The 16,667-nt window shown below is 45.2% G+C and overlaps 1 protein-coding gene across 2 annotated transcripts; it reads left to right on the forward strand.

The window, feature by feature from the left end:
- Window positions 1-1,045: 1,045 nt before the first annotated feature.
- Window positions 1,046-16,139, forward strand: POPDC3 (popeye domain containing 3). Of its 2 annotated transcripts, none has more exons than XM_040598990.1 (4): window positions 1,046-1,235; window positions 11,131-11,875; window positions 13,735-13,843; window positions 14,731-16,139. In XM_040598990.1, the coding sequence occupies exons 2-4, from the start codon at window positions 11,385-11,387 to the stop codon at window positions 15,049-15,051; spliced, it is 921 nt and encodes a 306-aa protein (XP_040454924.1). In that variant the 5' UTR covers window positions 1,046-1,235; window positions 11,131-11,384; the 3' UTR covers window positions 15,052-16,139. The 2 variants fall into 2 exon arrangements, with proteins under 2 accessions (XP_040454924.1, XP_040454925.1); XM_040598991.1 differs by lacking the exon at window positions 1,046-1,235 and adding an exon at window positions 1,744-1,886.
- The last annotated feature ends 528 nt before the right edge of the window (window positions 16,140-16,667 follow it).

Raw genomic sequence — 16,667 nt, forward strand, 5'->3', positions numbered from 1 at the left:
GGGAAAGGAGGTTTGCAAAGGTGTTAAGAAAAGCCCTAATCCCTCTACTAGAGCATGACAGGTTGCTCTGTCCTTTTACTTCTGGAGAAGTTCTCATCAGTGATTGCCCTGCGGTATCATGAACAGGTCAGTGGGACCTCAGACCCGGCCACCGGCAAGCACACAATTCTCCACAATTACTCTTTAAAAGGTATTATTGCTCACGCTCCAGTTATTGAGAAACACCTTCTGTAGTACCAGGAGCTGCACATTTCACATGCTGTGATTTTTCATATATTAACAACTTGTAAGTCTGTCCCTTTCCATCAATCAGTTCTTTCTCCCCAAGACACAAAGTGATCAGCAGAGCAGACACCTGGCTAGCACGCTGAAAGGCTTACGTATAGACACTATACCGACTCTCCTAACTATATTCTTGGTGAGGCTTGTGCTTGTTCCCAAACGAAGTAACTCGAACGTTGTGTACAAATAGGTGCACCGGTCATGTAATGGAGGCAGCCCTGCAGGTGCGCATCCACCTCCCTTCTGAAGAAACATGTTGCTGGGGTGAGTAGGTGCAGGCGCAGAAAATCGCATTGTTTTTTATTCCAAGCCAGGCGTTCCAGACAACGTAACCCGAGGCAGCGGCACCCGAGGGGACGCCTCGCCCCGCGCGTCTCAGGCGCGGCGGGTTTGGCCGCCAGCGCCCGCCGAGCGCCCGGGTGGCAGCCACGGCTGGGCTCGGGGCGCCGGGGCTCTGCCGTCCCTCAGAGGTCGCCGCAGCCAGCGGCGCCGCGTCCTGCTTCGCCCGCCCGCCCCTTCGGCGCCCACCGGCAGCGCGGGGCGACGGGGGAGCCCCGCGACGGGACCGGCTACCGGGGAGCGAGGAGCGCGGCCAACGTCCCTGCGGTGGGACGGCCGGCAGCTCCCGCTGCCTCCACTGCCCCGGGCTCGGCCGCCGCGGCTCGGCTGGGCCCAGCTCGGCTCGCCTGGGGCTGCCCCGCCGCCCGCAGCCCCCCGGGGCCGGCGGGAGGCGCCTGCGCGCTGCGGCCGCTCGGTGCCGGCCCCGGCGCTGGCGCCGCCCGCAGCCTCCCGCCGGCTTCTGCCTATTTTAGTCACAGCGGCGGCGCGGTGGCCGTGGCGGGACGTGGTGCCGCGGTGCCGGGAGCGGCGAGGAGCGGCAGCGCGAGCCCGTCCCCGTCCCGTCCGGGCGGCCGGGAAACTTTTCCGAGGGCGCGGGCAGGGGCGCGGGGCAGGTAAGCGGCGCGGGCACGGCGGGGGCCGGGCCGGGCCGGGCCGGGGCGGGCTGAAGCCCCGGCGCTGCCTCCGCCCGCCCCCCGCCGGCGCTGGCCACTCAGGCAGCGCGGGGAGCGTCGCCCCGCTCTGCCCGGGGCCGGGGCATGAGGGGGAACCGCGGCCGCCTCTCGCCTCGCTGCGCTGCGGGGACACCCGCTTCGGGCCAGGGGCAGCGGCGGGGACCGGCCGTCGGGGGAGGAGGGCTGCCGCCCCGAGGGCTGGGCGGCGGGGACCGGCGGTAGCGGCGGGCGGGCCGGGCGCTCCCCGCCCCGGGAGCCGGTGGGGGCCGGCGCTGGTAACCGGAGCGCCGCGGCTCGGCCTCGGTTGGAAGCTTTGCCGTGGCCCCGTGGCGACGGAGCGGGACGCGCCGCCCTGCGCCCCCCTGCCGGGGGCTGTCTGGAGCGCGCCGCCCCGTCCCGCACCGGCGGGGGTGCGTTTCCTCGCCCCGCCCGGCGCCCGGTGCCGCCTCGGGCGCAGCTGCCGCCCGCTCGCCCAGGGGCTGGCCCGGGGGTAGCTCGCCTGACAAAGCCGTCCGGGGGTCTCTTCCATCGACTGGGGGGTGCTTCGTAGGCAGCCGTTACTTGGTTCTTCTCCCTCCCCATCAACAACTGGTAAGAGCAGGTGAACCCTGAAATGAAGATCTGGTGTTGCATTTGCGATTGATTCTTTGCTGAGATAGAACGAGCGATACGAAACACTTATTTTCCCCAAACGATAATATTTTTTTCTGAGCATATTTTCCCAAACTATAATATTTTACCACGTTTTCTTCAGCTGTTCTGCAAAGCTTTGTGTGCATTCAGGCTGCCAATCACTTTATGGGCAAACATTTTGTATAGCTGATCTCCTGTAATACTGAATCACGGACCACCTGGCAGTGTTATAAAGATGTCGTTGATGAAATGTCTCTTCCAGAACTAGGGCTTCTTGCCACTCTGTTGATTAATGGGAATATGACTGCATCCATGCAAGTACAAATGTCTTCACTGACCACAGCAAAACAAGAAATGGTTTCCACATATGCAGAACTGTCACTGTTCAGGCTTTCCATGAAGTTCTGTGTGGCACCAAATAATAAAGTAGCTTAAATTGTGAACTTTTTAAGAAATGCCTTGCCTGCGATATAACAAGTATACTGCAAGTTTTGTAGTGAGGAGAATCGGCACTGAAACAGAACTGTGATACAGGTAACTGTGAAGGCAAAGTTTGTGGCAGGAAGACCTTTTATGATGAAAGTTGAGAACAGAAAGTTTATTAAGAATTCAAGAAAAGGGTTCTTAGCTGAAGCTATATTTAATCCTTTTATTAAGTCTGCAAACTCTTCAGGGATGAGATTTTATTTTATCATTTTAGTGTGTTCCAGTGCTTTACGAAAAAGTGTCTTCAGGTGATGATACAGTACCTGTAATTGGGCATGCGGCTGTTGCCCAAACAGAAGTCACATACTGTACAATGAACAAAGCTTTGGTTTGTTATTTGAAGCTAAGAGTGTTCTGGATCTCCTGGAAAATTACTGAAACTGATGCTAAACCAGTGCCATGTGCATGCTTCTGCCTGGTTCCACTTTGTATGTAAAGCTGTGAGACACTCGTTCCAGTAAAGCAGGGAGTAGAGCTGTACTTCTCACCCCAAACCCTCCAGTAAAGATAACCAATTTCAGCAGCTCCAGTAGGGCATCCTCTACTTTTCACAGTGTTTTCACTCACGTTTAGAGCTCCCAGGGTAAATAAATGTGGCATTTCATGTTTCTGTTTGAACACATGGCTCATGACATTATTTCCCTGTAATCCAGTTGTACGTGCAGGGACAGTGTGATGATCTGTGCTGGTTTTGGCTGAGATAGCATTAATTTTCTTCATTGTAGGTAGTATGGGGCTGCGTTTTGGATTTGTGCTGGAAACAGTGTTGGTAATACAGAGATGTTTTGTTCTTGCTGAGCAGCACTGACACAGAGCCAAGGCCTTTTCTGCTTCTCACCCACCCCCACCAGTGAGGGGGCTGGGGGTGCACAAGGAGTTGGGAGGGGACACAGCTGGGACAGCTGAACCCAGCTGGCCAAAGGGATATCCCAGACCACAGAACATCATGCTCAGCATATAAAGCTGGGGGAATTAAGAAGGAAGGGGGATGTTCAGAGTGATGGCGTTTGTCTTCCCAAGTAACTTATGCGTGGTGGAGCCCGGCTTTCCTGGAGATGGCTGAGCACCTGCCTGCTGATGGGAAGTGGTGAATGGATTCCTTGTTTTGCTTTGCTTCCATGTGGCTTTTGCTTTACCCATTGAACTGTCTTTATCTCAGCCCGTGGGTTTTCTCCTTTTACCCTTCCAATTCTCTCCCCCATTCCACCAGGAGGGAGAGAACAAGCAGCTGTGTGGTGCTTAGTTGCCAGCCAGGGTTAAACCATGACATGAACCAAGCCTCTCTGTTTATTTCTTTTTTTGGGAAATGAAGTTCACATCAGGTGGTTAGTTTCACGGGAATATGTTCCTTTCCAAAAGCACTACTACACCATACAAACTCATTTAAGCTGAATTCTGCGGAGTTGAGTTGTAGTTCATTAACAGGGTTTTAAAGCACCTGTGAAATATGGTTGTAGCTGCTTTCTCTATTATTAATTTAAAAGTTGAGCTGTAGGAAAGCTTGAACTTGTGCTTCACTTTGCAATTTTTATTATAAAACACAATAAAGCAGACCCCCTGAATTACTATTTGGCCAATACTGTTCAATATACAAGAGCCTTGCTCAAATTTACCCAAGTGCTAGCAATCCATAGTTGGCTTAAAATCTCTGTCATTCCATATTCATGTTTTCTAGAAGCAAAAGACCTTAATAAAAGGAGGGAGGGGATTGTTCTTCTAGTTTGGCAGGAAGACCACGTGTAGTTAATGGTTCATCAGTTCTGATTCAAATTTGAAGAAAATGTGCAATGTATTTTTTTTTTCATATCAGGTACTTTCTCGATGGTAAAATAGATAGCATCTTCAGTATTGGCTTTGCAACCACAGAGGATTGCATTTTGTATTTTACAGTGATAAATGAGGAATCGTTCAAGTACTGTAAGCTGTGTATAGTAAGCTGGTCTTAAATATTTAAAGACTAAATAATAGCAGCTTTACTGTATGTAATGCTTCTAATGAACCTTAAACTATTCTGTATTGCTGTGGGTTTTCTTTCTGTCTTGATGCCTCCCCCTGCCCAGCTTTTTTCCACTTCTTAAAAAGGTTAGTGGGGATTTGAGCAAATTGTCAGTAGAACCAGCTGCCTGCTGCAGCCAAACAAGCTCAATGAGTTGACAGTCCCATGAAAAGGCTTCCATTAAAGCACTCTGCTTTGGAGAAAGCAGTTCTGCATCTGCTGCAGCAGGGAGACAGGAGTCAGGCCCAGCCTGGTGAGGAGGACAACTGGTGACTAGCCTCATGCCGTTGGTGGCTTGTTTGACTTCAGCGTAGACGTTGCATTGGGGTGTCTCCAGGGTTAGGCAGCAGCTGACCAAAGAGGGTTCTTGTCTGAACAGCCTTGAACGTGGGAGCCTAAATTCTGCCTGACCAGGGCAGGGTTTTGACCCCAAAAAGTCCCGCTTGGCTGGTGGTTATTTCTCAGAGCTGCCCTGAAGGCAGTGAAGCACCACTGATGGCCGGACATGTCCCAGCTGCTGGTTTTGTGGCTCTGAGCATTCCTAGAAGGATTGCCCTCCAAGGAGGTGTCGCTTCACATGAATGCTCTGGGGGCAGGGGTCTGGTTCGGCAATTGCAGCCTGCACGCCTCAGGGGGTACTGGAAGGACTGGGAAGGGTGCAGTTTAACTGCTTTTCCTAAGGCCTGAGATAATTCCAAGTGACAGCCTACACACAGAACATTGATCCAGGGGGTGAGAAACAGCGATGAGACATCACTGAGACACAGGATGCCTTCCTCAGCCCAAGGGAATGCAAATCCATCATCCCCCCCTTCCATGAGGGTGCCCCAAGTGATTAATTTTAAGTCGTGTGGGTTGGTCACTTACTGCCCTTCTTGCTGAAGCTGTCAATGTGTGCAGAAAGGAGGCTGAGGGAGGGAGAACCACGCTGCAGTCGCTCTTTGTTCTGCAGGGGGGACACTCACCCAGGGAGCGGGGTGCTGAGGCTTGGCTGCTGGGGTTGCAAACATGTTTCATCACGCAAACGTGTTTCATTAGCATTCACTGATAAAGCATCCCTTTCTTTGAAAAACATTGGCAGGAAGGGATGCTGTCTCTACATGGATGAAGGTTTCTTCTGGAAGGTCTTTGTGAGAAATAATTTCAGAGATACACCTGTCTTCAATGTTTTCTGTTGTCTAAAGGAGCTGCTTAGTTGGTATCTGAGATGGCTGTCTAGATTTCATTAGGAAGACCAGCTACATAACTTTCTAGGTATATGCAACTTTTTTGTGTTAAGTAACTCAAGGCAAAAGTCCAGAAGACATCATTGTGATTATCTAATCTGACTTCCTGTAGAATAAAAAATAGAACTGTAGTAAACCGATTAATTTTTTAATAATTGCATACCCAAATTTATTTTAGGTACCAGACAGCATCCAGACTGCCTTAATTCCCAGCAAAGAAAATCTTTAAAGCCATCCCATTAATTAATTACCTTTGCTATGTATGCTTGTGTGTCTTTGTAATCTGAATATATTTAATTTTATAGTGACTGATTATCTTGATAACTTTGTCTTTTGAATTGGGTAGTCCTTCCTCATCCTCCTTCCATCTTCCTGAATAGATGTTATGGACTGTGATGAAGCTACTGTAGCCTTCTCTATACTGTGCAGGCTGCATTTTCTCAGGAAAAGCGTGTGTTTTCCAGTATTATAATTACTGCTTTCTCTAGGATATAGTCTCAAGATGTTTAAGGTAAGCTAGCTTGTGTTAGTTACTGTCCTCGTTGCGGCATGCATGTTTTGAGCCTGGGATGGGTTCAAGGAGCATTTATCGCTGGAACTATCTTGTTTGTCTGCCTATACTTGCCTATAGGCACATAGCTATACCTTTCTGCAGGTGCATAGCTCCTCTGTGCTGAATTAAACACAGCATTGCAGTTAAGAGTTTGTCTGTCTCAGTCCATTTGGGTATCTAATCCCAAGTGAACAACCGCAGAAGGAAAGTAGCTTGGGGAATGTGTGCTACATAAACAAGCATTGAGAGCAACAGGAGTCAAGAGGGGGCCAGAGAGAGGATTTCAGAGGTGCAGGGGCCATGGAGGGAAGGAGTGCGTTAATTGGTGTGTGCATTTGCATTGCACGTTAGAGGAAGTACTTCCTAAAATTAAGGAGAAGCTTCCTTTTATACACCTAAATGATGGCCAGACCAGATGTAACTTAGCAGCTGGGGTGCTCAAAGCTCGTCCCTCTGGAAGCAGGGGGCATCGAGGCTGCCAGGGCCCCCCTTGGCTTGGGGACCTCTTGGTTCCCGGTGGAGTTGGTGGAGCAGCTTTGCTGACTGCCAAGCCAGGCTGTGGCCTCTAGCTCATGTGTAAGCATCTACACTGTAGATGGCTAAAACCAGTGAGACAAATCCTGCTAAATCCAGCATAATCTCATTTTGTACATGAAAGCATATATGCTGTAAAGGAAAATCTTCCCTTTTGCTTCCAGGCTTGTAGTAAACAATTCATGCAGGCTGGTTACACGATCAGCATGTACGGCTTCTACGGCCTGTCAACATGTATAGTGTGAAAGTGCCGAGGGATTTCTGGCTGAATACTTGGGATAAGACAACTAAAGAATGGAGATTCTTTCAGATTTGAACTCTGAATAGCTTTACTTTTGACTGAATTAAAAAGACTGAAGAGAGAACTGCTGGTGGCCTCAAGGCGTTTAGGGTTTATTGTTTGCAGAAATTATTGTGATCTAGACAGAGTGACTAACACTGAAAGCTTCTCAGAGTTGAATTGGAGTCATCAGTGACAAAAATAAGGTAAAGTACGCAGTTCTTAAGCAAATTAAAAATGTACATGATTGTTGAATTGTTGAATTCTACAGTGTATGGAGAAAATGCCCATTCGCCGAGGGGGAAGTTGTACTATGTGCATTTAAATTACAATATACATTCATTCTGTTCTGACCATTTTAGTATATGTATTCTATGAAGTTGTAAGTTGCTGGCAGGTATTTATTTTGGAGGGTATAAGTGAAATGCTCCATTTACTTCTTTAAAGCTCCAGCAAACTCATTAACACTTTCTGATGGCAGCTGAGACCTTTTCAGCATTGCTGTTGGTTGTTTTAAACAAGTCCATGCCGTGGTGTATTGCTCGTATCTCGAGTCTGAGCTGATTTTTCCCAGCACTTGATCTGCTCCTGCTGGAAAGGGTGGGATGTGTGGTGGAGCAAAACACTCAAAAGCACCTCAGTAATTCAGCCTGTGTTGGCAGGGCATGTCTCCTTCCTGAGCTGGGAGGAGACCTCTTCCATGGACCTCTGGCTCTGACAGCCTACAGATGTCAACGTTGTGTTATTCTGAATACAGTAGTCATATAGCAGAGACCCTGCTTGTGCATGGCCCTCCTTCTCCAGAGACAGGGGACAGAGTAGAAAGTATTCAGCATTTACTTGGGGAAGATACTAAGTTCTTCAGGCTTATAATCTGGGATACCTGCTTTAAATGCAATTTCCTGCTGAAGCTTGCCTTATCACCACCAACAAACGAACCTGTAGTGATAACTGTTCACCAGAGCCAGGACGACTGACACAGGACATCAGACAAGGCCACATCAGCTGGCACGTTCCCTGTCCTGGTAGGTAGGAGTGCCAAAGCATCTCAGTGAAAGGATGGTGTCCCCTTTGAGTGCATACAAATTTGGGTAATTTTATACTACTTTGGGCACTTTGTAGGCTGATCTTCAGTGGAAGATGACTCACAGTTGGTACCACAGATACTTGGTTTTTTGAATTGGGGGTTTTTTCTCCCCCCAGTCCCTCATGCAGTAGATGAATGGCTGAATTAGAGCGACTGTTCTGAAGCCCTCAAGAGCTTAAAGTCTGGACTTGAAGGAACTATAAAGAAAAATGTGAAAGGCCTTATCTAGCACTAAATACCAATCAAAATTAGAAATTTTACTGTACTTAGGCCCATACATGCTATTTCCTGTGCTGTATTTAATACTTCATAAAAAACCCAACATTTTTTAGCTCCCAAATCTTTTAATCTTTCTTAATTAAAAAGAGGTGAATCCTTTCTTTCTTCCTGCGGTTCACTGACAGCAAGCATGCTCGCTCTTCACTGTAGCCCTGAGAAACCAGTTCCATTTAGTAGCAGGGCTTATCATTACTTCCAGAAGGTTTGTTTTGGCCTGTGCACTTTACATCGCTCAGAAGAGTGTCCTGTTGGTGAGGCTGTATTCTGTGCTAGTGCTGGCCTGCCTCCTTGGCCCTTCCTCTTGCCCAGGTAGAGGGAGGCCCTCTGCAGCCTGGATGATGCTCTGGCACAGTAAAAGTTCTCACTGTTCAGAACTACAAAATATGTGGTAATTTTGTATACATTGGTTTTGGGAGACGGGTCCCATTCCAAAAATAAACAGTTACAAATACAGGACAGTTTTTCCAAGGCTTTGGTTTTGTGTATGATGGCTTCTCTATCGGTGTCCTAGCAGTGTGATGTTCTTTCTAAATTAATTTGATTCATGTTGTCATGAATAGATGTTTTATAGCAATGCCATGAGCTGTAGTGTGGGCAGACTGTGAATGCTATAGGCGAATTGGAAATTGAACATAAATTTTGTCAAATTATTGCAAAGTTATGTCAAATTGTTGCAACGTGTGACTTTACATGACAAAAAGAGGTTGGTGATGGAAAGCGGATTAAAGTACAGATCCATGGTGGTTTTGTCTGTGGCATGCATACAGGTTCCCATGTAACTTCTCAGTCATGGTTCCACTCAAAACTGAATTTTTTGTAGAAATTAGGGTCTTCATGGGAACTGCTCAGAGCAAATTGTTGGCAATAGCATAGAAGTATTAACAATAATCCAAAAAAAAGTTATCCATTGTCTATTAAAAAAAAAAACAACAAAAAAAAAAACCTTAGAAACTCATTAAACTTACTTAAAAAAACCCCAAAAACCAAACCACACTTTCGCCACCGATTCTTGACTGTGCAGTGGAAATGCTGACTGGATTCAGAATACAAGGTCTGGGAACTTTATGTTCCAGTTTTATTTTCTTTTGGTTCAGAAATATCGGCCCTTGATCACAGAAGTACTGCCTAAAATTCCTCCTGCGCTTACCATGCCTGGGTAACTTATTCATAGCTGATACAGTTCTCATCTCCCATTCTCCAAGGGTTAAATCCTGCATCTGAGGAGAATCCCGTACCAGAGAAGAGACAAACAGAAAAGCTTATAGTTACAAACTACCTCGTTCTTGTAATGCTGGTTCTTTCACTGCAGTAGGACAGAGAGCATCTTAATTTGGAGAGGTTCTGTGCTCTTTAGGTGTGATATTTTTATGGGTCAGTGACTTCCCTATCACCACTCCCACAGAGGGAGAGCTCTCCTCCTAACCTTTTCTTGTGAACTCTGCTGCTCGGTTGTTTAGGATTTTATGTCTTGATTTAGCATTAGTGATTTTGAATCATGGAATTAATGTTGGGCTTGAATAAACTTAAAAAGTAAAGCTGTAGCAGCTAGGAAATGTGATACAACTTTGCTTAATTTAATTTCTTACATGTGTTACTGTAAAAATGCATCACTGAAAGCCCTGCTGAATGATATTGGATGCTTCATTGCACCAGCAGTACTCTTTAAGTATTGACTTCTATGGCTCTTGGGGGGAAAACAAACCAAACTACCTTTAATACTCTAGAGAATCTAATAATTTAGATAGCAAGGTATTTCTTGGCTTCCCTGATGTTGTATCAGGAAAAGAATGAGACTGTTAAAGATCTTGGTGGGTTTCAATCCTGATTACTACTGATAGACTCCAGCTTTCCAGTTTCTTCCATGTCTAATCTTACACTGAAGTATGTATTTTTACTTTAAAAGACAGATGTAGAAAGCTGGTTTTGATTATTCTTTTTTTAAAAATTTATTTTGGGCTTTTCAGTTGTGTGGTTTATTTTTTTACTTAACTCTTAATAATACATTGTCATACGGAAATAAATAGCGTGGTTATTGGTTTATAATGCTGAACAATAAAATGTGGTTCATGGCATGGAATTCTACAAAGTAGAACTTTGAATGTTATAAAATTGCTTTTAAAATGCCCTTTCAGAAGTATTTTGCAGGACTACTTACTTATGTTCTAATAACATAATCTGTATAAAGCTGCCATTAAGTTTTGTAGTCTTTCTTACACATGACAGCTTTTTGTCTGTCATCCTTGGAGTAGAAAAGACAATCTCCCGTGATATTTGGGTTTCCCTTAGCGTGGTGTTTGGGGATGTAGTTTGTTGTCTCTGGGGACAGAGAGCAGCCTTGCTCAGCTCATTAACGAGAGTGGTTTGACCGAAATCTAGAGTGAGAATGAGGAGATGAACAAGGAGCAAGAGCTTCCTGTTGCTTCTTGTCTAAGAGTTTGGAAGGGCATTAAACGAGCCTTGCAGGCAGGAGGTTCAGGACCAACAAATGCAACGATGTTCTCAGCAGTTAGGCTGTGGAAGGGCTTGTCACAGGATGTTGTGGATGCAATGTTCAGGTTTATGTGGATTCAATGGTGATCTGACAGTTGCTACAGGGTTCGTAGATACAGAAACAAGATCTTCAATTCTATGAATATTAAGGTTTGATTCTAGAATCACAGGGCTACAAGGGGAATTAGAAGACTGTAATGCAGAAGCTTTGATAGAGTTTAATTCATTAAAATGATTTTATAAGTAATTCATCTTTTCTTTGTTTGTCCAGATCAGATGAAGCTACAGATGGCCTGGCCAAAGTCAAAACAATGCATGAACTGATAAGAAACAGCATTGCCTTCTGAGAACGTTAGCTTCCTAGTTGCTGGAATTCCTAAGCGCAGCTTTACTGCCAAAAGAGACGCTGACATTATGTTATCATTGAGCAGAGTTTACAAGAATGGAAAAGCAAAGGACCCCGCTAGCAGCTTTTAATAAATAAAAATTGCCAAGATTCAGCTGAATCAAAAAATTATTCCAGCCATGGGAGAAAATGCAAGTTTTTGGGAAAGTTTGATATATGCACATCCAACGTGTACCACCTGGAAGCAAGAGGCAGAGGGATCTATCTACCACCTAGCCAGTATTCTCTTTGTTGTGGGCTTCATGGGTGGAAGTGGATTCTTTGGGCTTCTCTATGTCTTCAGCTTGCTTGGATTGGGCTTTCTCTGCTCTTCTGTTTGGGCTTGGCTGGATGTCTGTGCTGCTGATATATTCTCCTGGAATTTTATACTGTTTGCTATATGCTTCGTTCAGTTCATTTACGTTACCTACCAAGTTCGGAGTGTTTCCTTTGACAGAGAATTCCAGGAACTCTACAGCGCGCTCTTCCAGCCTCTGGGAATTTCCTTGACTGTCTACAGGAAGATTGTCTTGTGCTGCGATGCAGAAGTGGTTACCCTGGAGAAGGAACACTGTTATGCCATGCAGGGCAAAACACCTATTGATAAATTGTCCTTGCTTGTGTCAGGCAGGTTTGTATCTGTTTGTTCAGACTTCTGCAAATATCTTTACTTTTTCCTCCCTCTTGAAAATGAAAGCAAAAAAAAAAAGCCTGATTTGTGTATTGTTTGTTCGTTTTCCAGTACAACAGATTAAATATTAATGCAAGTAATATAAATATTAATAGGCTAAATACACTCGGCTCGGACAGCACTAGCATAAAACTACCAAGCACAAAATCTGTAATAGCATAAAGAAAAGGATTTTAAGTCATTCTTTTCCAGACCACTGTATCATAGCAGTCTAACAGGTTAGGCAGATAAGGGGAACAAATGTGTGCTTCAGGCTGCAGTTTGCTAGCTACCTGCTGCCTAGCTGATGAACACAGCATCTTTCTTATTTTTCTTTGCTAGTATCATCTGAAACAGGCCTAAAAGGTAGTTATGAAGCTGAATACACTGAGATAAACTGTTTAGTAGAGGTCTTGACTTTGATACAGATTGAGTTTTGTTGCTTTCTGGGGGTGGGTGAAGAGAGGGAGTAAGGGAGAGCTGAAGGCCTAAAAGTGCCCTTCCATTACAAAAGAACATAGCCAAACCATATCAAGATTTGCAGAACTGAGTCCACAGTTACTGTATACTGTGGCACTTAGTTATACCCTGAGGCAATAAATCCAGCTGCTTGTACTCCCTGCTGACTGGAGACCTTTCTGGCAACCTTGCTGATGTTCTCCTGAAGGGCAATACTAGTGTTTGTACCATGTACAAAGTGGCATACAGTACTGGAGCATCACAAGAGTAGATGGGGATACCCAGAGATGACGGCCGTGGTCTGTCTTTGATGGGATGCTTTGTAGGTGCATTTTGACAGCCTGCTGTGTGGACAGGTGGAATTTGTAGGCAGCTTGAAACCCAGCTGACTTAGGACTACTTGCAGTGAACAATATGGATTTTAGGTAGCTGTCCTCAGTGATACCCTGGTTCAGAGCATTCTTGGGACCTATCTAGAAAGTAGCACATGAAGGTTGCTTTTGGTCATAGCCATACTGAAGGAGAGGTGTCCATCCTACGTGCCCAGCCAGTTAATAATCATGCAGGGAGTACCTGATAACCCTCCTTGGTGTGGTATAGGGCTGCTGCTTCTGATTTTGTAAGAAGCATTAATCTCAGTGCAGAGCAGATGTAAAAAGGGGACTCCTACAGCTTGCTTGCTTTTTTTGTTTGGTTTTTTTAGCTCATAAAGTTTAAGTATACACTTTCTTCTTGTGTGCCTTCAAACTTAAATATGATTTTAAAAGTAGAAAGGAAGTTTTTCTTTGGTATCTGCAGAAGGCCCGAAGCATTCACGCAGAGATCCTGTGCCTCCATGTTGTTCTGGCTCCAGAGACAGTCCTGTGGCCATGTAATTCCTGTTAAATACTTGAGAGATCCCTACGTAAGGCATGCTGTGAGGAACCCTGGCTTTCCACACCCTGCTTTTTCCACTTTGTTACCTCTAAAATGCGTATTTACCAAACCTAGAAGTACATCCCATGGTTTTCAAGTAAGTCAGGCAAACAGCGTTATGTGCATTAGTCTCTCCAGTGCATGCTGGCCTTTTCATGACAAAGCTTGCCCGTCACCGCAGAGACTTGTCCCAAAGAGAGTAATATGACTTGAATAAGGCCTGGAAAGATTTCCATTTCAGTTGCATGATTATCATCTTGTATTCTCTTTCAACTGGCCTGATCAAGTTGGGTTCAAAAATGTAATTAGGATACTGTTGCCCGTTGATTGCTTTCTTATGCCCTCAAAGCTATAAACTCCTCACATGGTAGAAATAACACATCCTTGTTGCAGTCATTGCTGCTGTGCAGGTAGTACTAACAAATTAACACATCTTCTCTTTGTAGGATCAGAGTGACAGTTGATGGGGAGTTTCTGCATTATATTTTTCCTCTTCAGTTTCTGGATTCTCCTGAATGGGATTCGCTGAGGCCCACAGAAGAGGGAATTTTCCAGGTAAAAGTGGAGGGGTTTTTTTGAATGCTACAGAAAACGGTTCAAGTACTGATTGGTTTAGAAATAAGTTCATTTAGTTGTGAGTTTCATTTGTGAAATTGTACAAACAAGTGGCATTCCATTAATTTGGGGAGGGAAGTCCTCTTTACCCACTGGACTGGTTATGCTGTTTGTATATCCTTTCTGTTTGCATCTTGTTGTGACAAGAAATGAGTTTTTTCTTAAAGCTAATTTGGGAGGCAGCCTCTGTTTGCACTCTTTGGCTCTGCTAAAACCCAGCCCTGAGAAATGAGGTTTGCAGGAGGTGGGTGGAAGTTGGTGCTGAAGAGCCTTCCCTACGGGAGGTGACCTGAGAGCCTGGGCTGTGCCTGTGATACAGCTTGCATGGGGGGACAGCATGGGACAGTGTTTGTTGGAGCTGCCCCCTGTGATCTGAGAGCCCTCCCACTGCTGTCCCTTGACTGACTCACTAGCTGGTGTGGGATCTGATGTCGCATGTCACAAGAGCAAATGGCATTTGGGAGAGCTTTCTTTAGACCTGCCTTTCTAGCTGGGGCTGCCGAGAGCAAAGCGGGGAGTGTGGGGCTGGGGCTGTCGTTCAAAGTGGGCATAGGCAGACAGTCACTGAGGCCAACAAGACACGATTGTTTGGTCCATTCCCAGACACCCTTCTCTCGTCTTTTTCCTACAGTAGACCTCTGTCAGCCAGAGCCCTCTGGCTGGATTAAATGGCTTTAATTGCAGTAGGTGCAAAGACACGAAGTGTACATTACAGACACAGCCTGCGTGCCTGCTGGGTGTGTGTGTGTGTGTGTTTTCTGAACAAGGGCAGCAGCAGCAATATCACTGCCTTATCACCTGGCTAATTTTAATTTTCTATTCTATAGGTAACGCTTACAGCAGAGACAGATTGTCGGTACGTGGCCTGGAGGAGAAAGAAGCTGTATCTGCTGTTTGCTAAACACCGTTTCATCTCCCGCCTGTTCTCAATTTTAATTGGGAGTGACATTGCTGAAAAACTGTATGCCTTGAATGACAGAGTGCAGGTGGGGAAAGGCTTTAGGTATGACATTCGGTTACCAAACTTCTACCACGTTTCATTGCCAGAGACACCCCCGGTGCAGCCCTCCCACCGCCTGCAGAGAGGGTCCCCCCGCCGCAAGCCCGCGGGGGTTACAAACTGCAGCTCCTTCCACACACAGCCCTAGGAAGGGAAACTCTGCTGCAGCCATTCCCCAAGCAATGAAGGGAAATGCAAAGTGGTGAAGCAGAAGAGCAGAAAGATGAAGCAGAGCGAGACCCAGTCAAGCCAGATTTGACTGACAAGTGCCATTTACTTTCATTGGAGTAGCTTGAATTTTTCCTCTCTTGAGCCACTGGGTTGGCTTCTGCATTTTGACAGTTTGTGCAATATGTTTAGTTTCTGTTAATTCTTTTGTTGATCATCTCCTTATTTTTGGAGGAAAACAAACCATAACAGGCTGAAGTTTTATTGTAATTACGGTAGCCTCTGTGTTGTGTTTCAAAAAAACCAAACTCATGATATTTGTAATTATATTTTCTCAAGATTATTTGCCATAATGAAGTATAGTCAGTATAGTTAATGAAAACAAGTAAGTTGTCTCCAAACTATAGCAACTTGCTTGTAACGTTCATATTTATGCTACATGAACATTATCACAATTAACATGAAGAATATTGCAGAAAAAGACTGAGGCCAATTGTAGAGTTTGTTTTTTAAAGAAATGAAAGACTTCGAAATACAAAGCAAGATTCCTAAAAAACAAACAAAAGAAAACAACAAATTCTGTTCCATGAATGATTAGTTTCTCTCTGACTGTCCTAAAGAGGAATTACATGAAAACAAACAAATGTAATTACTGGCATTAGAAAAGTAAAGCAGTTGTAACTGCTGCAAATACAGCTTAGGGAAATGATTGTGTAGTGTTTCTGATAGAATGTGATGCTATAGGACCTAGGCTTCCACAGTGTCAGTGCCATTCGTGACATGTACAATAAATACTGTTAATCAATCAACTGCCAAACCATTGGACTTTGTTTTACAATATTCTTTTTTGCTAGGTTTTTTAGGAAGAAACTAAGAAACAGCCGCAGCAATAAATACAATTTTTAACTGAAACATCCATGTTTAGCTTCCAGAGTCACTTTTCTGTGCCTATGAAATTGATTTAAAAGGTTATTCTCTCCCTAGTTCTGTGGTGGTTTAATGGTGTACGGGAGCACCAACTCGTGCTTCAGTAAGAGAGAGTTGGTTTCGACCCTTGAGGTCACTGTGCCTTTGGGGAGAAGTGTCTGAATGTCTTTGCTAACTCACCTTCCTGCTGCTATGCCTGATACCGGCCAGTAATCAAAAAAGTAAGAAGCATTACTATTTTATGAGACTGTATTGCTGCCTGATGCATCTGGAGGTAGATCACATTTTTAATATTTTAAAATTGCTGGACTGTTTGGTAGGACAGCCATTGTGTGTTTGTGTATGAGTGGGTATAGGTATGAATTTAGATCTTGGGAGTTGTTGCTGGAAGACTTAAAATAATGATACAACCTTATGCTTGAAAGATAATCATGCAGTATATATAAGAAAGCTATTAGAAGTGATATGAAATTACCTGTTTGAAGGACCTTCAATGTAGGGCAGATAATGTATGAGTGTTGCTTTTAGCTCCATCCCTTTCTTGGAGAGGAAAATCTGCCAAACATAAATACCATAGCATGCAATGTGATAATCCCCAAATCATTCTGGTAACTCTTCCATGCAGTGTATTCTGTATGTATTACTGTGTGAAGTCCCCGAGTCACAAAG

Source organism: Falco naumanni, chromosome 6 (genome assembly GCF_017639655.2).
Source record: "Falco naumanni isolate bFalNau1 chromosome 6, bFalNau1.pat, whole genome shotgun sequence".
Taxonomy (NCBI): Eukaryota; Metazoa; Chordata; class Aves; order Falconiformes; family Falconidae; genus Falco; species Falco naumanni.

What these genes read in the sequence shown, in the direction of transcription:
- POPDC3 (XM_040598990.1), top strand. Translation starts at nt 11,385, where the DNA reads ATGGGAGAAAATGCAAGTTTTTGGGAAAGTTTGATATATGCACATCCA. An exon ending in TCCTTGCTTGTGTCAGGCAG is followed by an intron (nt 11,876 to 13,734) that starts GTTTGTATCTGT and finishes TTCTCTTTGTAG; the next exon opens with GATCAGAGTGACAGTTGATG. An exon ending in CAGAAGAGGGAATTTTCCAG is followed by an intron (nt 13,844 to 14,730) that starts GTAAAAGTGGAG and finishes TCTATTCTATAG; the next exon opens with GTAACGCTTACAGCAGAGAC.